General features: G+C 34.1%; 1 protein-coding gene across 1 annotated transcript in view; it reads right to left on the bottom strand.

Annotated features, from left to right (window-relative positions):
• Positions 1–11,770, bottom strand: part of LOC134246781 (uncharacterized) — a 38,129-nt gene extending 26,359 nt beyond the window's left edge. The window contains exons 1-2 of the mRNA XM_062729142.1: positions 11,374–11,770; positions 4,303–4,440 (exon numbers count right to left, since the gene is read on the bottom strand). Coding sequence (XP_062585126.1) covers positions 4,303–4,440; positions 11,374–11,753 — 518 coding nt within the window. The 5' untranslated portion in view covers positions 11,754–11,770. The remainder of the gene's footprint in view (positions 1–4,302; positions 4,441–11,373) is intronic.
• Positions 11,771–17,428: the final 5,658 nt, after the last annotated feature.

Raw genomic sequence — 17,428 nt, 5'->3', positions numbered from 1 at the left:
AGTTCACGCATAGCAAATTCATACCCCGGGGTATAGTTTTTGCTATCCACCCTCTGAAAATTTTCATAAATCTATTGACAGATGATGTCATAATGATTTCAGTAGCATTGTGACGTCATCAGGATTTCAGATTATTCTTGCAGTATAATCTTATTCCAAAAAAAACCAAGAGGCCCATGGGCCTTATAGGTCACCTGAGTAACATGTAAAACTTTCCAACAACTGAATTTGGTTTGACTATTTTAAACCATAAACCTAGCCTGAAATGCATAATTTTGAAAGAGGCACCATTTTATATCATTACTACTGGTATACACTTAGCATGCTTAATTTTGTTACTTAATACCCAAAGGCAGATCAGAGAAATAGAGAGAAAATGCATTTCCATTGCCATATATTTCAAAAGAAGATGGGCGCATTTGGCGGGTGATCTGCAGGAATCATTTGTACGAAATATTTATAGTTTAAATGTCCATGATTTGGTTGGCTGAACATACCTGGTCAGATTTTACGAACACGTCCATGGGTTTTTTTTTTTATTTAGTTTGAAAGACATTGTGAAATTGTAACATTTATGTCCATTTTTTTCTAGGAGGTACTATAACATAGTAATATTTAAAAAAAAATAATACCTAAAATACATTGAATGCATAAATGCATTATACGTGTACATGTACATTATAAAATAGAAGATTAGAATTGATTTCGCTTGAGAAACAAACTGAACAAAAATTTATCTTCTTCAAAATTTTAATACATCAGTACATAAAACGAAACTAACAAAAAAATTGGTTGCTTGCCTGAATAAAAAAAAATTAATGCCCCATCCCAGGCTCGAACCAAAAACTTCTCGCTTCGAGTGCACTGAACAGGTAGTTTAACTTTCTGAGCTATCACCGCTACACATTTACAATTTGTCATGATCAGGAAATAACGGAAAAAATCCGTGGTCAATTCAGTGTATAAATAATGGACTAACAATTGGTATGAAAAACGTCAGTCAGCATTTCATTCAATGATAAATTGTATTTGCTGACAAGGTCATTGTATCGACCATAGAATTTACGAAATGATGACTTTAAAAGAGACTGTTGATATTCTTGTTTCATCAACTTGCTTGTCAATAATTTACCTCGTTTAAGAAATTGTTCATACGTAGAGCATGCTCTTGCGTATCGAATCAACTGAGATATAAATACTCCGTATGCAGGTGATGAAGGTATATTGCTGCATAAGTAAGCGAAGCTGACGATAGAAAAGTCAAAGTTATCACGTTTATCATATAGCTTGGTCGTTAGATTACCATTAGTGTCTTTTTCAAGTAAAATATCCAAGTATGAAACAGAAGTGTCGGACTCTGTGGTATCTTTTATCTCAAGCTCACCAGGATATATTGTGTCAACGTAGGAATGGAAATTATAATTATTAATTGACATTACGTCGTCGATATATCTAAATGTCGAGTTGAAGGCCACAGCAAGTGTTTTCTTCTTTTCACGTAAAAGATTTTGAATAAATTCTGCTTCATATGAATATAAAAAATAAGTCTGCTAATAACGGAGCGCAATTTGTACCCATGGGTATTCCAATAGATTGTTGGAATACCTGGTCTCCAAAAACCACATTGATATTGTCAATCACTGACAATCAGAAACTCTAGCATCTTCTTGATGTCAACTTCAGAGTACTTATGTGTACAATCAGAATCTGTTTTTAAATTAACAAAATAATTTTTCAAATGACCAATGACGAGGTAAGTAAACTTACGAGTTCCATTTTTGATGAAGAAGCAGCTGTCAATGATATCAAAAAGCCTGGATTTTAATTTTTCGTGGGGATTTGTTGTGTATTAAGTTGAAAAATCGCAAGTTTTTATGCTGTTGATTTTTGTAAAGTCTTGTGATTTCAAATTGTCCAAAAGTTCTTTAGAATTTTTAGGTATGCACATCTGATTTACACCAATTCTTGAATATATATTTGTACAGTACTCTTGAAGTTTTTCTTTCATTACTGTCAATATTTTAGTGAGAAGTAACGAAAGAGGCTTGGTTGAACATTTACTGGAACCTGCAATGTATCTTTGTTTGTAAGGATTCTTATGAAGTTTCGGAATCCAATATATATAAGGTAGTTCAAATTCATTTTGGCTCTGTGGAATATTAAAAGTATTCAAAACTGACAGGTGATTTTGAAGAATTTCTTCCTTAGAAAGAGAAGTATATGTATAAGTAGGATTACCACTTGTAGAATTAAATCCAAGTTCAATAGAGCCCCGCCCTAACACCAGAACCGCTGACCCTGGGGCCATGAAATTCACAATATTTGAAAAGGAAATCTTATTCAACATAATTATGTACTTGGTTAGCTTATTTAATGCCCAGGAGCAGAGAAAAAGATCTCCAAAGTAGTAATGCATTTTCACTATACAGTATATTTAGCCCCGCCCTAGCACTAGCACCCCTAACCCTAGGGCCATGAATTTCACAATTTTGGTAGAGGACTCAATGCTGATTACAATCATGCAAACAGTTTGACTTTTTGACATCCAGGAGTAAAGAAGATTTTTAAAGATTGCACTAATTTAAGTGGTTTTGGCCCCACCCCTCAGGCCCCAGGGGGGCAAGGACCATGAAATTCACAATTTTTGTTCCCTTTCACCCATAGATGCTTTGTGCCAAATTTGGTTGAAATTGGTTAAGCAGTTTGAGAGAAGAAGCTGAAAATGTTTAAATGTTAACGCACGGCGCACGACGCTGGACAACAACGGATAGCAATAGGTCACCTGAGTGAAAGAAAATATATTATACATCAGTATAATAAAACGCTTATCCACTGTTTGTGACTGGGATAGCTCTTTTATCAGTCAGGGGCATAACTTAAACAAGTTATTTTCAAAAATAACTCAAATGAGTATCCCCGTGGGATTCCGGGTTAGAATAGATCCTCGGTACCCTCTTGCTTGTCGTAAAAGGCGACTTAATGGGGCATTCCTTCGGATGAGACCGTATAAACCGAGGCCCCGTGTCACAGCAGGTGTGGCACGATAAAAATCCCTCCCTGCTCAATGGCAATGGTGACGCCTCCATATCAGTAAAATATTTTGGAGAGGGACGTTAAACAGTATACAATCAATCAATCAATCAAATGAGTTTTTTTTGTCTCAATGAGTTACTTCTCTTTGCTATGACCTACTTTTTCCCAACCTTAATAACTCAAACACGTTATTTTTCCGAAATAGCCTCAATAAAATAATAACTTGTTTAAGTAATTTTGTGTCATTCCTCCCTAACTTTACACCCCGTGCACCAAAGGATTTTGCTCGTGCACAAAGACAAAAACAAATGTTTGACTAAATCTAAACCTTGCTCAATGCAGGTAAAGTGTCCAAAGTCTTGGGAAAAGTGGGGAATTTTTTTAATTTATTGATAAAAATTGGACATAGACATCATGTGGATAAAACCACAAAAAAGGAGTAAAATGCTGTTTATCTCCACCTCCTCACCAATTTTCCATTGGAGTCTGTGAACTCCATCTAGTATTACATAATGGAATCCCAAAATGCAATGCAAATTGGCAGGAAACACAAAATTTCCATGAAATCAATGTCCAAGCAGGATATAAAAATAATTAATTTAAGTTATTTTTCAAAAAAAAAATTTGTGTGTGAAATAATGTAAAATAACTCATTTGAGTTATTTTTGAAAATAACTTGTTTGAGTTATGCCCCAGACTGTTTATCAAACCCTTGACAGGGACTATTTCCCTTGGGCAAGCCCTCGGGGAATAGTTCCAAGTCGCAGGTTTGATAATAGAGCTAATCCCACTCACAACCAGTGGATAAGTGCATAATATTCCTTAAAATTTAAAACAACATTGATTCCTTAAATATTCATGGATAAAATAGGCAAGACATAAAGAATAGAATTTCAGAGGCAGTAAACATTACCATTATGCACATTGAGAAGTTAAGACAAATATCAATTTATTACATTTTGAGAGAACAAACACAGAAATCAATGAAAGGGTTCCTACTACCTCTACACGCTGAAAAAAAGATTTAGGAAAACAAATTGTTATATGTATTCAACCTACTGCCCTTAATCAGAACAGAAATCGACAAGGTTTTTGTAGAGAAAAAAACAAGCCCGGTCCAATATAGGACAAATCCCTATTTATTATGAAGTGATCCTTTTAATCAGGAAAACTCACTTGAATCTTCAACTCAGTTGACCTAACAAATTGCAATAGGTCACTTGAGGGACTAAAAAAAAGATTTTCATCCATACACTTTTAAATACTCACAAAGTATATAATCCAAAGAGTTGCAAGAGCTTGTCAAATAATGCCTCATATCTGCCTTCAGATATTCCTGACTTTGAATTAATTCCAACGATTATTTCTGCCATCACAAAATTGAAGTCATCTAGTTTCACAAGAAACCTGCAGAGAAAAAAAAAATTAAAGAATGAGTGCACTTAGCTTATGGGCCCCAATAAAATGTGAAAAATAAACAATCAAAATTAGCAAACTTTTCTTCACAAATCATTAATTATAAATATCTAAACCGTACAATTCAACAAATTTTACTGCGGAAATCCCGATATATACAAAGAAGAATGTGGCAGGGGTTGGCATACATTTATGTTTTTCTTTCGTAAATTGAGAACGGTCAGTCATTTCAAAGCTTTTGTTTGCTATGATCCTTACTTCGTACAAACCTGTACATACATAAGGCTTTGTCATTCTTGAGAAGAAGATTTTTAAAGAATTTTCCTATATATTTCTATGTAAAACTTTGGTCGGCCATTTTGGCCCCGCCCTACCCCCTGGGGTCATGATTTGAACAAACTTGAATCTACACTACCTGAGTATGTTTCCCCACAAGTTTCATCTTTTTTGGCACAGTGGTTCTTGAGAAGAAGATTTTTAAAATATACCACTAAATTTTCATTAATTCCCAATTACAGTTCTGCAGCTACACTGATGATGGATATGAAAAAAATTTGGCCCAAAAAAGATAACTTCATATATTCCCTCAATTCTGCATAGAAACTAATGTAAAATTGCAGATTCAGAAAGTAATCATGCCCAAAATTTTGTCGTTTTCATCAGGTCCAGCACAATACCCCTATAAAGGTAAATAGCTTGATAAAGCTAGATAGCTTTATCAGTATTACAGGGCTCTCACACCACTTTTTGGGACTGGGGCCGGGGCCGTTCAAATTGGGAAAATTATCGTCATTTTGGGAAAAGTTGGATTTCTCATCAATTTAACTCTGGTTTTGAATAAACAGTTAAACAGAACAAAGATGGATACGTAAGCTATAGTATTTAAGAAAGTACATTAGATTTGTCATTACTATCTTTGAGTGTTGATGATTACTGTTATGTCTTCTGGGTGACATGCAGTCGCCAGTCACATCGTCCCGAATTTCCTCGATCACATGGACAACTTCGCTTACCAATACAGCACGATACTGAACTTGCCGAAGCGTGGGATTGTTTATAGGTGCAGCTTACTAATGTTTAAATGAAATGTTTCTTTTTGAAACCAAAATGATGTTTTTCGTCGAAACTACGTGACAAGATACTCTGCACTCATAGTTGTATACATTTTTGTAAAAACAATAACCTGGTTCCCTGAACCAGTTTCGAATGCATTTGGCGCGAACTAATGAAATAGTGGTACGGTTTCACTTTCATTTGCAAATGTGTTTTGTTTGTTTGTTGTTTTTTTTTTTGCGATTCAGTTTCATGGACTTTCATTTTTTAACTAATATTTTGCTATAGAAATTGGGAAATTTACACCTTTCTTTTGGGAAAAAGGGTACCTATTTTGCATTGGGAACGGGACCGAATATCGACCCCAGAATTAGAGAATCGAGAGCCCTTATTATCAATACCTTGATTCAGGTATTTTATGTACAATGAAAATTCAAAAAATTCTTTAAAAATGTACCGATAATACTATAAGTCGAGTTCTGAGTTTTTGTCAGTAAATTCATCCATGCATGTAAAGTACTCAAACACAAAGAAATCAGTATAAAATCATGGCATGTGAGGAGATATTCTTTTTATGCTGTCATTTTGATACAAGAGTGTTTTTCATGCACGAGTAGACACACTGACAACTAGAAAACTGACCAGTCAGCAAGGGCCCCGCCATGGGGAAGAATTAAAAGGGTGCAGCTTACAGAATGATTAATAAATGTACAAAGAAAAAGCAACAGCAACTGTATTCTTAAAATTTCAAGATAATTCCCGAATATTCAAAAACCTGAAAATAATATCCTTGTATTTACATTAGGCAGTAAAGAACAACTTAATATTGAATGTATTTTCAAACAATTATGAATCTTGTGTTATATAAAATGCCAGCCTTCAATGAATGCAAATATCATGAAGGCTTGACCTTAACTTCAAACAAACAGCAGTTGCAGACAAAGGTTTTCATTAATCTTAAAGTGACAGATAAAGAAAAGCCTACTAAATTTTCTGCAGCAGGCTAGATAATCCCAAGGGATTGATTGTACCTCTCTCATCATTTTCTTCTAAATTTACAATAAGAACTTTTTCAGTATTAATGATAGAATGGGGTTTTCATACAACTACATTAAAATTTAAAATATTCTTGAATTAATATATTTTAAAAAAAAAGTGAGAAAAAAAGTACCCTGGTAAATCAAAAAATCTTCTTTAATCAATTTCTATTCTTTTTTTTTTTAGAATTCAATGAAATCATAACTATCAAACAAAAATAAATAAAAATTTATATTTAAATATCCACATTTCAGAGTGTTCATAGCATTCCAAATTGATTTAACTTCAAAACAAACTTCATTTGCAGACAGAGGTGGCAATTAATCTCAATGTGACAGATAAAGATAATGCTCTGGATTTTCTTCAGGAGGAAAGCTAATTAATCCCATGGGGCTCCTAGAAGCATTCAGTTTACTGAATGGGAACAACTTCAGCAGTTATCTCTCTTTGCCAATGCATTCTTATATAAAGTTAAGGAATCTACCCCACCACCCCAGCTCCAAACCAAGGGACATAGAGAACCAAACTTAGCATCAAAATATGTATTTTTGCCTACTGAACTACTGCACCAAATTTGATCTTAATTGGGCAACCATAAAAAAAGTTGCAAGTTCATTCTTATGCATAGTTAAGGAATCTACCCCACCACCCCAGCTCCAAACTAGAAGACATAGAGAATTAAACTTAGCATCAAAATATGTATTTCTGCCTATTGAACTACCATACCAAATTTAAACTTGATTGGGCAACCATAAAAAAAGTTATTAGAAAAAAACAGAAAATTTGTGGACGGAAGAGTGACAGACGGACAGACAGACGGACAGACGGACGGACAGACAGAGTGATTACTATAGGGCACCCGCAAATCCTTGCGGGGCCCTAACAACTCAGAACTTGAACTTCAGTATTTAATTTTGTAAGAATTTTTTTGAATTTTCATTACATAAAATACCTTGATCAAGGTATTGGTAATACCTTGATAAAGCTATATACTATATAGCTTTATCAAGCTATAAACCTTTATTGGGGTATTGTGCTGGACCTGTTCATCACACAGGGGCCAGTAACAGGCTAAATTGGAATTTACGTATTGACTATATATATACAAAAAAAGTTGTATATATATAGTCAATACGTAAATTCCAATTTAGCCTGTTACTGGCCCCTGTGGTTCATCATTAGTGTGACTGTATCAAAAGATGTGGTATTCACCATGTTGAGCCTTTTGGTCTTTGTGCCGCAAAATGTAGAAATTATAAAAAGTACGTAAAAATAGCTACTTTGGGTAGCTTTAAATACCTAGGCAGGGATTAATCTAGGGCATATCTACTACCAATATTGGCTGTTTTTCCCATGGAAAAAATTTCCCCTGAAGATCTAATTTTCCCCTTTTGATGAGTTATAAAATATTCCCCTTACAATAGTAAACACCTGAAATATTTCTTTTTCCTTCATAAAAACTGAGAAATATGGTTTTACTTTGCTACTTCATGCACTTGAACAGGTTGGGCCCAATCGCCCAAGTGGGATATAATAGCCCGTTTGGGTATATCCCAAATGGGCTATAAATTTACAGTGCAAAAATTGATTTTTTTTAAATTTTGGCTATAAATATCATAAATCCGCATCAGGAAATGTAAAAAGGAATAACTTTTGGTTGACAAGTTTTCCTGTATGCCCATTGTTTAGGAGATTGATCCTTCGGAAGTTCCTTAACTTCTTAGGGATCAATCTTACAAATGGTAGACAGACTACACCTCGGCCCGTGCTGGTTGACACCTCGGCCCTGACAGGTCGGCTCAAAATCATTGACACCTCGGCCCAGACTGAAGACAGCTCGGCCCAAGGAATAAAATTTAATTTAGTTTGTTTAAATTAGTTTCATTTTTTGTACTTTCAATGCCATGGTAATGTAAATGTGTACTATGTATATATTAAATCACTATAAGCATGATAAGTACACATGTACACTATAAATATAGGATTATTTCAATATTTCAGTGTTTCTAACAAACCACAGCACAACATCAAATTATAACCCGTTGAATGTAGTGTTAAATCTAGACCCTAAAAAGGGCATGGTAATCAAGGAATCAAAAGGGCACTTTGTGTCGCGACGGGATCTCACGAGGGCACTTTTAAAACAAATGTATTAAAATGTCTTTATAAAGATTTATTAATCATTAATTTTTACATACTTTAACGTGTTTAATTACTTTTAATATCCTTTCATACTGAAATCTTTATTTAAACAAGTATTTTAAAGATAAATTCATATATCTGTATTCCATTCATTTTTTAAAAATATCAACACAATTAGCACACCTGGGCTGACATGACAATTATTGAAACAAAAAAGGATATAAAAGGCATTTACATCCAATTTCTTTAATCAAAAAAGTAGTAAGGTTACGCTTGAGAAAGTAATGGTATTAATCTAGCTGAAACATCTTCAAAAATTATTAAAGTTTGGAGGTGTTTTTTTTTTTTACCTACTTGGACTGTGTTATTTGTGTACTAGTACAGTCAATTTAAAAATACTTTTTTCAGGAAAGAGGGGGAGGGACATTTTGAAAAATACATGTAGAGACCATTCTATTTACTTGGAAAATATTCTACCAACAGGATAAAGTGAAACTGGTCTTACTCCCAATATATTGTTAAAAAAAAACTCTGGCTTCAATTAGAAACATTGACCCTCAGCTTATCAAATCTATCTGTTCAATCAAAGAAACTAACTTAGTCTGTTGTTTTTAAGCCTTTTTATAACATTACATTCAGTTTTTTGGTGCACTGTAAGTATTTTATTCAGATAAAATATCCGTTTTTTCTTCAAGTTCAACTATGTGTTTTATTCTACTTTCTGTTTAAAAAACGATCCTGATTTTAATTAGTAAATAATTTACAAGTTAATTTATCCTTGGTCTTGGGCTTATTCTTGCATAATCAATGCAATCAAATGACAGTTTCTCAAGTTAAATCCTCTACCCTGACAGCCTGAGGCATGTTAATTAGCCAGGTGGCTGTGTGGTGCGTTCAAGCGTGAAGTGATTTCCTGGTCGTTGTGTACACAAAGGGATTATCAGCATGCACTGAATAAACAGAACAGCAAAGGAATATTGCCTAAACTGGGCATATTTATTAATTTTGGGTTAGGAAATAAGGGCATGGTGCTGGAAAAAAGGGCATGGCGCCGAGAAAAAGGGGCATGGCGCCGCGCCATGCTAGTTTGCTTTAGATTTAACACTAGAATGGGAGGTACAATGTAATACATCTACACAGAAGTTTATGCCCTGGTTTGCAAGATTTATTGGTTTGTTTATTTTTGAAATTTATATTTTATATCAACAAGGGTTTCTTAAAGAAACTTTACATTAACATGAGTAAGTCTCCAAATTATGGCTTCTCGTAATTAACTCCTCATAATCACCACCCCATATGAAAGGATGCACCGCCTCTTGTTTATTTCTTGATTAGCGCTTATGATCAAATTACTAATGGATTGTCTTTTTTAATTACCGTCAATTTGCCGTCTTGGAAGATTGCAAATATATCAAATTAATTTTCTTTTGCATTTTATAGATATATAACAGCATAAATAATAAATATATTTTAATAAAAAATAATATATTTCTGTTTGGGCGGAGTTGTCTTGTATGTTAGCCGAGGTGTCTTCAAATTTGGGCCGAGCCGTCGGAGCCGAGGTGTCAATGGGCCGAGGTATCGTTGGGCCAAGATGTCATTGGGCAGAGCAGTCTGACATTCTTACAAATGGTACGGTTGCAGAAAAACTTGCTTACCAGAAGTTATAGGCTTTTTAAGTGTTTTGATCACAGGAGTTTGCGTACCTATCAATTTTACCGAAAATTTCAGGAAATAAATAAAAAACGTAATACCTATAAACACAAGGAGTGCAACGGTTGTCCGCGACGCCATGACGTGACGTCACGGGCGGTCCATTTACCCAAAAGGAACAGAAATAAACAATCATACACAATTAACTAGAGATAACTATATTGCGTTTAGATACGAGTACAAGTACTTGTACCTTCTCGTTTTAAATTTTCTTGAATGTCTACCAACTTGTCTCTGGTATATTTTCGCATATGACCTCAATCATCTAGATTAGCATTTAAGGCAGTTTTGTTCCTTTGTGGGTAAATGGACGCGCTCGTGACGTCACGTCATGGCATCACGGACAACAGATATTTGAGCGAAGTTGAGGAGAAATGTCACCGCTGCTGCTGTAAAACATGAGTTTGAAATCTTATGCATTAAGAGCCATAAAGAATGGTTCCTTCCAAAAAGATTGGTTTGAGTTTTATAATTTTCGATTGAATATTCATTGCGCGAAAGCCTCGATATTAAGCGAGGGGTACCCAGGTGACGAAAATTGCGTTGCACTCCTTGTGTTATTATTATAGGTATTACGTTTTTTTTTTATTTCCTGAAATTTTCGGTAAAATTGATAGGTTCGCGAACTCCTGTGGTTTTGATGCAGATTTATGATATTTCTTGCTAAAATGGAAATTTTCAGTTTTTTCACTGTAAATTTAGAGCTCATTTGGGATATTATAGCCCAAACGGGCTATTATATCCCATTTGGGCGATTGGTCCCAACCTGTTGAAATGGTCATAAAAATGCTGAATATTGACCCTAGAGCAGGGCTTTAGCTCAAGATTAGTGGTTCCCATACCTCTGCTGATTTCCCCAATTTCTCCAGATAGGGTAGTTTTCCCCAAAAACCTAGATTAATCCCTGCTAGGTACTGCTAGGTAGCTATTAATAGCTACGTAGATGCTTTGACTGGCTCCCCACGAGGGTACACTTACTTGCTAAGCAATGGAAAACGTTTAATTTCTTCCATCTGCTGGGGGTTTAGTACCCAGCCGCTTTCATAGATGTTTGTAGCAGGCACTGTCTCCAAGGAGGAGTAACTTAATTGTAAATCACAAGAGGAAAGGCACTTCTCGGCTTCCAGTTCTTCATCCTCAGTTAAACATACCAAACGCCATCTTTGTGTGATAATTTCAAAAATGCCTTCTTCTACCTGTCGCACCCCAAGTGTGTCAACAAAAGAACTATTCCACTGAGATGTGCTTCTTGGGGGAGATTTTGATTCTAGAGAACTTGGTGGACTTAAACTACCCGTACTTTCAGAACTGGAAATGCCTAACTCCGACGATTTTGATTCTTCGGATGAACTCGACATGACGGCATGAATGTATTTTTTTTTTGCACTCGGCACACCTCGGCCGATTTGTACCTCATTTAAAGTAGTCCACGGCCGAGGTCTGCCGAGTGTTTGTTAATACTACGCAGGGGGAGACACTAAAGACCCGAGATACTAAAGACCTGACTGACCTGACCTATATAAAATTCGTCAAAAATCACTATTTTAAGACCATTCATCATATTTTTTCGGATATCTTTTTGAAAATGATATGAAATAAAGTTAAATAAATATTAATTTACACATATTTACCGTATTTATTTTTATGTATTTGTTCATTTCATGGAAATGTAATGACCTGACCAAATATGAATTGACCTGACCAAAACCAAAATCATCAATAACAGTTAAACATTTGATAAGTTTTAAAGAATTTTCTTCATAATAATGGTTAAAACTTTGGATAAAATGATTTTAGAAACATTTTTACCTCAAGTGTTAGTTCATATCATGGAATTTTAATGACCTGACCAAAACCAAAATCATCAATATTAGTTATTTTTTAAAAATATTTGATAAGTTTTAAAGAACTATCTTCATTATAATGGCTAATACTTTGGATAAAATGGTTTTAGAATAATTTTTTACCTTTTTACTTTTTTAGTTTATAACAAGGAATTTTAATGACTTTAGACCGGTAATATGAAATGACCTGATATTAGATACATTTTAGAAAATATTCTTCATTATGACGATTAATACTTCTGGTAAAATTTAAATGCTTCTAGAAACAGTTTTACCAAAGATATCAGTATATCATCATGATCATGAAATTTTGATTTAATTACCTGACCAAATATAATTAAAGAAATGACCTGACCAAATAGAAATCATTAATGATAGCTATCTTTTTTGGAATATCAGATACAGTATGGAAGATATTTTTTATTAAAATGTTTCATATTTGAGATAAAAATGCTTTTAAAAACAGAAATATTTAATTGATAAATCATAATTAAAAGTATTTTTTATGCACATAAAATATAAAAATCATGTTTAATCTATTATATTATAGAATTTAATAAAATATAAATGATCTTACAACAATTGTATATAGAGACCTGACTGTCTATATCGATTAACTAAAGACCTGACCAACCATATATATGAATGACCTCATTGACCTGACTGACCATTTCTGCCAAAGACCTCACCGATCATTTCTGAAGTAAAGACCTGACCAACCATGTCCGACCGATTATTTATACCAAATAGCTAAAGGCCCAACTATTTTGAAAATAACTTTATATATTTCTCTAAACTAAAACGTAAATTGTTATTAAGTGAAATGAAATTATTCTTTTTTTAGAGGAGTAAAAATCAATTGTCCTGACAATTAACGTAGATTTACTGTATTATGTCCTGACTGAGCATATTTCATATTTGAATCAGTGCATTTAAAACAAGATAATTAAAAGGTTATAATGATAAAAATGTTTAATTTTATAATATATATTTTGAATTCTAGTCTATAAAACAAATGGCCTGAACGGCGTTAAATCCTGATCCAGTTTAACACAAATCTTTAAATATTAAATAATTAACAAATATTTTGATTTGACTGATGTAACAAACTAACCTAAACAAAAAATTCATTAGCTTAACCAGTTGTGCTCTGATTTTTATTTATTTATTTATTTTTTTTTTTTGGGGGGGGGGGGGGGGGGGGGTGTCAATATATGTCAAATGATGATTTTCTGATTTGAACATATGATTTTTTTAGTTGAACAAAAATATGATCTTTTTAAGATTGTTACTTTAAATAAATATACTATAACCTACTATCATATAGATCTCTGATCATGATTTTTTTTTTTTTTTACTTTAATAAGCTTTTTAAAAGCTTGATCTATAATTATGATAATTGTTTAACATTACATTTAACATTTTCAGCAATGAACACAGTGTCACTTGCATGTTTAAATCTACGATTTATTTATAAACTTGGTCACTTCTTGTTTATTTTGTTTTATTTGCTTTGTTTGTTTGATGAAAAACAAGAGGCCCATGGGCCACATCGCTCACCTGAGTCACTTGGGTGATGCAGATCTTTACCAGATTCCCCCTCTTGCTCTACTTATCATGCCCAACAACCCTCTTCCCTTTTTTTTTTAAAACTTTAGAATCTACACTACTCAAGGATGCTTCCACATAAGTTTCAGTTTTCCTGGCCCAGTGGTTCTTGAGAAGAATTAAGATTTTTAAAGATTTGTTCTATTTTTATATCTCTATGTAAGACTTGGAATTCCCCATTGTGGCCCCACCCTTCCCAAGGGGGACAGTATTTTTTAAATATAATATCTACACTACCCAAGGATGCTTCCATAAAAGTTTCAGCTTTCCCGGCCAAGTAGTTCTTGAGAAGAAGATTTTTAAAGATTTGTTCTATATATTTCTATGTAAAACTTGGATTCCCTATTGTGGCCCCGCCCTACCCCCAGGGGTCATGATTTTAACAATTTAATATCTACACTACCCAAGGATGTTTCCACATATAAGTTTCAGCTTTTCTGGCCCAGTGGTTCTTGAGAAGAAGAATTCTAAAGATTTGTTCTATATATTTCTATGTAAAACTTGGATTCCCTATTGTGGCTCCACCCTACCCCCAGGGGTCATGATTTTTACAATTTAATATCTACACTACCGAAGGATGCTCCCACATAAGTTTCAGCATTCCTGGCCCAGTGGTTCTTGAGAAGAAGATTTTTAAAGATTTGTTCTATATATTTCTATGTAAAACTTGGATTCCCTATTGTGACCCCGCCCTACCCCAGGGGTCATGATTTTAACAATTTAATATCTACACTACCCAAGGTCATAATGTTCCCACATAAGTTTCAGCTTTCCTGGCCCGGTGGTTCTTGAGAAGATGTTTTAGTGAACCCACCCTATTTTTGCCTTTCTTGATTATCTCCCCTTGTAAGAGGACTTGGTCCTTCTTTTTAATAATATAAACCCCCCTTTACCTATGGATGCTTTGTACCAAGTTTGGTTAAAATTGGCCCATTGTTTCTCGAGAAGAAGTCGAAAATGTAAAAAGTTTACAGACGGACGGAGGGACAGAGGGACGGACGACGGACAAAATGTGATCAATAAAGCTCACTTGAGCCTTCGGCTCAGGTGAGCTAAGAATACTTCAAAAGATAATTGAATTTTAATAACCCCTTTTTAATCAGTATAATGAAGTTTAATGTTAACTAGTATTATACAAGCACTTGGAAAAGGAAGACACTAAATTAGAGACCGACCCAATCTAATTAAAATTAGATGTTAGACCCGCTCGCATACTCGCTATGTACACCAACCTGACCTATTAAAGACCTGACTGACCTGACCAACATAAAATTCGACAATATTTTAAGATCAGTTATTATATTTTCAAGATATTTTCTCCTTAATAATATGAAATGAAATTGAATAAACATTTATGTTAACTTTACATTTTTACCAAATTTATTTTTATTTCTCTGTTCATTTCGTGAAAACATGATGACCTGACCAACTATGAAATGATGAAAATTATGACCAGCCAACTTGTAGAATCCGGGATGTTTCGCGCCGATTCCGTTTAGCACTGATATGGCTCGAGCCATGATTATTCGCGCCGATTTAGGTACGAGATCAAACTTAAAGGTATACCCCTTCCTGAGTTCCTCCCTATGAAATAGAATTTTCGTGTTTTGCGAAAGGAATATTTCATTTTCTTCTTATTATATTTTTTCTTTTCCTAGTCATTTTTTTTGGGGGGGGGGTGTAAAATAATTTTCTTACACTTTGCCCCTAACTTTCAATTTGCTTTCGACGCAAAAGGAAAAGAGAAAAGACTCTCATATATTTGAAATGTGCATAACATGTGACAAGATATTTCAAGCATGCTATGATTTTTGACCCCTTGATGATCACGACTGACCTTATAAAAAAAAATTAACTTCGGTGATAAGTTCTGAAAGACATAGTATAGGACGTTCATATTTTACACAATTTATGCCATAAAAATTATATATCATCCACAAGGACTCTGAAAGCAAGGGGGTCACAAATCTTTAAAATTGATTATTTCTCATGCTCTTTAATATTCATTACACCATTATTGAATAAAATCGAATACTTCTATTGTTTTTCTGGCGTTCTGAAACATCTGAGAATCAATGCTTGATATTCTGTGAAAAAAATGTATCATAGACAACATATTACACGTATATCGATGAGCGTTTCTTCCATTCATAATAACGTATATATATGCATGAGTGGCATGTTGAAGTATCATATGCAAACAAATTATATGTTGTTATAATATTAATCAAATATACCGACCCATAGGAAGCAATTTGAAGGGGAGGGGGACATATATTTTCAGTTGGAGGCACTATCAACATGATCAACCACCAAAAATTTTCCGAAATGTAAAATTTACAGTGCAATATTTTTTTCAGACTTTTGGGGGAGAAATTTCTCCACTTTCCAGCATCGGTCAATTAATTACCTTTGACTCCCTAATTCTAGATAAACACATTATTTAACTAATCTGTATTTTTATCCATCTGATATTTTATAAATTTGTCACGATCTACAAGTGATAAACTGACACTTGATGAAAATTATTTGTTAGATTGCTGTAAATTCACTTCAAGTGAGTTTATTGCCTGTAAAGACAGCTATAAATGATTGGGAGGTGGATAAAATACACATATTGGCTACAGAATATGTCTAGAACTAGAACTGTTCAAACAGGACAAAATATCCCCCCCCCCCCCCCTTACGATCATGAACAATCTTTATGTGAAATATTAGGAACTTACCAAGTTTATCTATAAGAAAGTTATGGACTGGACACAAATTATGAAGTTAATTTTCCAGTGACCTTCAACTTCCCCAAATGACCTTGGGTCAAGTTCATGACACATCCTTAAGTCATGTGCAATCTTTGTGTGAAATAGGAACTTAATTACCAAGTTTATCCATAAGAAAGATATGGACCTGACATGAATTATAAAAAAAAATTGTTCCAGTGACCTTTAACTTTTCCAAATGACTTTGGGTCAAGGTAATGACACACCCTTGAGTCACGAGCAATCTTTGTGAGGAATAGTAGATTCTAATGTTCCTACATCAGAAAGAAATGGACCTGACACGTTTGCACAGCTGGACAGATAGCTAATAGACAGATGAACAAGCTGATTTCTATATACCCCCAAACTTCGTTTGCGGGGGTATAATTAGGGAGTAAAAGGTAGTTGATAGACCAATGCTATAAAGTGATGAAATTCTCCTCAGAGTGCACAAAAAAATATTGCTCCGTAAAATGCACCTTTTTGCATTATGGGGTCTGTAGCATTTATGGTCGAAGACGAGTATATAAAACCATAACCACATAGGCAAACTTCATGTAGTGCTTTATGAACAAGAGGCCTTATGTACATGTAGGTTACCTGAGTATCATGTAACAACCTTCAAACAATTAAAATTGGTTCCTGTTTTAAACCAGCGGTCATGAAATCCACAATTTTGAAAGAGGCACCATTGCTTATACTATCTATGAACTTAGCATGGTTAATCTATTTACTTAATACCAAGAGGTTGGTCAGAGTAACAAAGAGAAAATGCACTTCCACTTTATAACCGTGAGTTGTGCAGCTCTCCCCAAAAGGACCAAT

The sequence above is a fragment of the Saccostrea cucullata genome, unplaced genomic scaffold (assembly GCF_032062105.1).
Source record: "Saccostrea cucullata isolate Sc308-1 unplaced genomic scaffold, CSIRO_AGI_Scuc_v1 ctg2283, whole genome shotgun sequence".
Classification (NCBI taxonomy): Eukaryota; Metazoa; Mollusca; class Bivalvia; order Ostreida; family Ostreidae; genus Saccostrea; species Saccostrea cuccullata.
This window is presented reverse-complemented; position numbering and strand designations above follow the sequence as displayed.